This window comes from Saimiri boliviensis, chromosome Y (assembly GCF_048565385.1).
Source record: "Saimiri boliviensis isolate mSaiBol1 chromosome Y, mSaiBol1.pri, whole genome shotgun sequence".
In the NCBI taxonomy this organism is placed as follows: domain Eukaryota; kingdom Metazoa; phylum Chordata; class Mammalia; order Primates; family Cebidae; genus Saimiri; species Saimiri boliviensis.
In genome coordinates, this window is record NC_133471.1 from 7,996,566 (window position 1) to 8,000,209 (window position 3,644).

General features: G+C 37.2%; 1 protein-coding gene across 1 annotated transcript; it reads right to left on the reverse strand.

Moving 5' to 3' along the window:
• Positions 1-218: 218 nt before the first annotated feature.
• LOC101045341 (uncharacterized protein C2orf66) lies at positions 219-2,090 on the reverse strand. Its single transcript, XM_003925750.3, is given in 4 exon segments — positions 219-316; positions 319-397; positions 1,928-2,051; positions 2,053-2,090. Coding segments are annotated over 4 exon segments (339 nt in total).
• Between the last annotated feature and the right edge of the window lie 1,554 nt (positions 2,091-3,644).

A 3,644-nucleotide genomic window follows, 5' to 3' on the forward strand; every position in this document is an offset into this window, starting at 1 on the left:
CATTTCTTTTTAAAACAGGACTGTGAAATACCTGCCTGAATCAAATCCAGATATTTAACAGTGATGAGTATAAGCAGAACTGAGCACTTATTTCTATGAAGAAATAAAATCATTTTTCAAGTGAATACTTTCAAAATACCTACTTTATGGCTGAATTGTATGTTTGGACAGATCCTGTGAATAAAGCGCCAACTTTTACCTTGGCTCAGAAGAAAGTTTCAGCCTTTGAGATATCTGTGAAAGGAATTTTTCTGCTCTTCGTAATCTGCAAATGCACAAGCAAGAAGTTCTGGTCGGAAAGAGAGGGGTTTAGGTTCTCATTCATGGAGAAAGGATTTGGAAATGTTCCAATATCAAGACCTCTGCCCTTAAAATGTGCCTGAAGGCTTCTGAAAAACTAAAGAGAGAAAGAAAATGTTCATTGGCAGATATAAATGAAACACCTAAAATAAAAGTGAATTTTTCCCCCTCTATTTTTCTACTGAATTGACTTTAAGGTTAATCTAGGAGGCAAGAGGTTGGAAATCAAAATCCAGAAATACAAGTACAAACTTCAGCTACTTCTCTTCCCCTCCTCTGTGCCTTCTGACATTTCAACCCTAACCAAGATAATTTACCATTCTTAGTGAAAAAATGAAGGAAGAATATGGAACAGCACCACAATTCAAAGATTCATTATGAACTATCTCTGAGTACTAAGGTCAGAGATGAAACTGAACTCCATAATGAGCAACTCAGTATCTCCTCTTCCTTAAGATGAGATCTCTGTTGCTACTTTCTGCAAGTTTCTTTTCAAAGTTTTTTTACAGATTTCCATTAGGAAATAAACACAGAAAATGTGCAAAGTGCTACTTGCTTTGATGCAGGACAGATCAAGCCCAAAACTGGGGCTTAGCCCAGGAGGGTTCTTGGCTTTGCCCAGAAAAGAATTTAAGGGCAGGTTGGTTGTGGTAACAATCTTTTATTGAAAGGTAATGTTCCTGCCAGAACAAGGCTGACTCATAAGTAGTGCACCCAGAGTTGACAACATATGGGCTCTTAGCAACTGTGTTTATATCCACTTTCAAATATATGCAAATTAAGGGATGGTTCTTAACTTCTGCATCATTGCCATGGAAAGGAGTGGTAACTTCCAGGTCGTTGCCATGACATTTGTAAACTGGCATGGCACTGGTGGGTGAATCATATCCAGAGCAATGAGAGCAATGAAACTGGTTTCATCCAGTTTTTTCACTTTCTCCTCTCTGGACCAGATCCTGTTTTGGTCAGCAGTTGTGACCAGAAAACAAATCCTGCTGGTGTCTTATCTCAGTTTATTTTAATCCTATGTTGTTATATTTCACATCATTCACTTTAGAAAAAAAAAATAGTCATGTCAACATGTTTATTGTATTTAGCATATTGTTTTCAGAAGACTGTTTAGTGAGCTTTTGAATTCTATTTTCTAGATAACTGTATGTTAAAAATATGCCTGGCAAATTGATACCTATGCAGGGTCAACTTACAGTTTTTGCAATTGAGCTTGGCAATTACTATTTATATGGTAACTTGTTTTATCATCGGTTCAATCTAAGCTGTGCAAAAGCAATTCCCTGTTACACTCTTGATTTTGTATATGTATTAGAAGTCAAGGCTACAAAGTCAATGTGTATACAAGATCAGTTACAAATGAAATGCACTATGTGTGTATAAGATTGTTTCCAAATATAAATTTGTTTCTCTTTACAGAAACAAATGTAAACTGGCCAGATAAATAGTAAGTTACCAACCACTAGGGTAGTAAAATAGTGGTCCAATCCTGTTGGAGAATCTTCTCAATACTTGGTAGCCCCCTTTCCACTATGCTCTGGAAAACAGAATGCTGTGTGCATAAATCCAAAGAGGCATTAGTTCTATCCTGAAACCCAGGCTCCAGGTGTGTTCTTACCAAATCTCTGTTTCTGGGGTTATTGAATGGCTTCCATTTGTTTTAATTTCTTAGTGTGGCTCCATGCACATGCCCAAGTAGCACCAGGGCAACACATAGTAGCAGGAGAGGTGCTATGGTCATGGTGGAGCTGAGTGAAAGAGGGGACCAGGGAGCTGTCCATGGTCACTGAGAGATAGTCAGGGGAAAGATAAGGAAAGATGAAACATCTATAAAGGCAGACAAGGAAGGAGAAATAGGATACTGGTTTATCTAAGTTTTACAGCCATCCTTTTTCCATATTGACTTCTAAATGAGGATCCCCAAATCCAACTGATTAGCTTAAAGTAGCCCATGATGATGAGAATGTTGTATAGTGATATGCAAAACAATTATGAACATAACATAGAAAGTCTGAGTATGCCTTTTTGATCTTTGGGGGAAAAAAAAGTACTTTGTTGCCTCCAAAGTACGATTCTTAAAATAATAACAAAACCCAAAAACTTAATTACTTTTAAGCCTTATGATAGCAGTCTTGAAAAAAAAATTACTTCACATACTGTGAGCTGAGAAACACACCTGACACACACATCTGAGACAGACAGACACATACCACACCAGTGTGAGTAGAGAGATTGTCTTCCACTCCAATGTGTGGAAATGGAAACCAAGACACATCATAGAAAAGGCTAATAAAGCTTACCAGGAGTTCAGTTTTGGCTGGCCCTCCTAGGTTATCCTGCCTATAATCAGCAAGGCAATTCGTGGGTGTTTATAACCAATGGATTGGCTGCAGGTGGAAATCACTGACGTGAGCAGGGGGAGTTCAAAAATAATGATTCCTTTTTCATCCAAAGCAGAAAGACCCTTGAGAGTCAGATCTTCAAGCTTTTTCAGGGACAAGCCTATTTGCCTTTGAAATGTGGCAGCCACTCCTTGAACCACTGAAAATTTTATGTGGATTTTATAAAACATGCAAGGCACTTACACATAGCAAAGCGATTTTCTCCTTTTTTCTTTTAAGGGAAGGGATATACATAGTAGCTGGAAATATTATGATGACTATCCCACCTGTTAGAATGTTCCGTTGGAGGTATCATTTTTTTGAGTTAACAGCATTTTTTGAACAGAAAATTCTATTGTGAGAGACAAAATTACTCTTTTTGACCTATACCTTGTACTTTTCCTGAGAATCTCAAGAAACTTTAGAAGTTTTAAATAGTGGCATTGTTTATCATAATATCCCTTAAAATAGAGCAAGAAGATAGCACATGTTTCATGGGAAAAAAAATTACTATACCTACAACATTCTCTTGCTGAATAAATGCCATATGTAGAAAATGGTAGGCTGAGAAATTGGACTTGAGTTGTGACATTGCTTTGGTTCCAATTATTTAGAACAAAATTTAGAAGAAGATATTTGTTGAGAAGGCTGGTGGTCTGGACTAGAAATTAGCAAACCTGGCTACAGTCTCAGCCTTGCCATCTTCATCCTTGGCAAGTTACTATGACCTGTAACCATCATTTATTCATCTCCTCTGTTTATTCAGTCAGCAGACTTTTAGGAAGTGCCTACTCTGTGCCAGGCACTGAACTAGACTTTGAGGATTAAATGGTAAACATAACAAATACAATCCTTGCCCTCATTAAATAGAGTAGTGGGCAAGAGAAACATTAATCAAATCATTATATAACCAAATGTGTATGTATAAGTGAACAATCATTTTTATGAAATAGC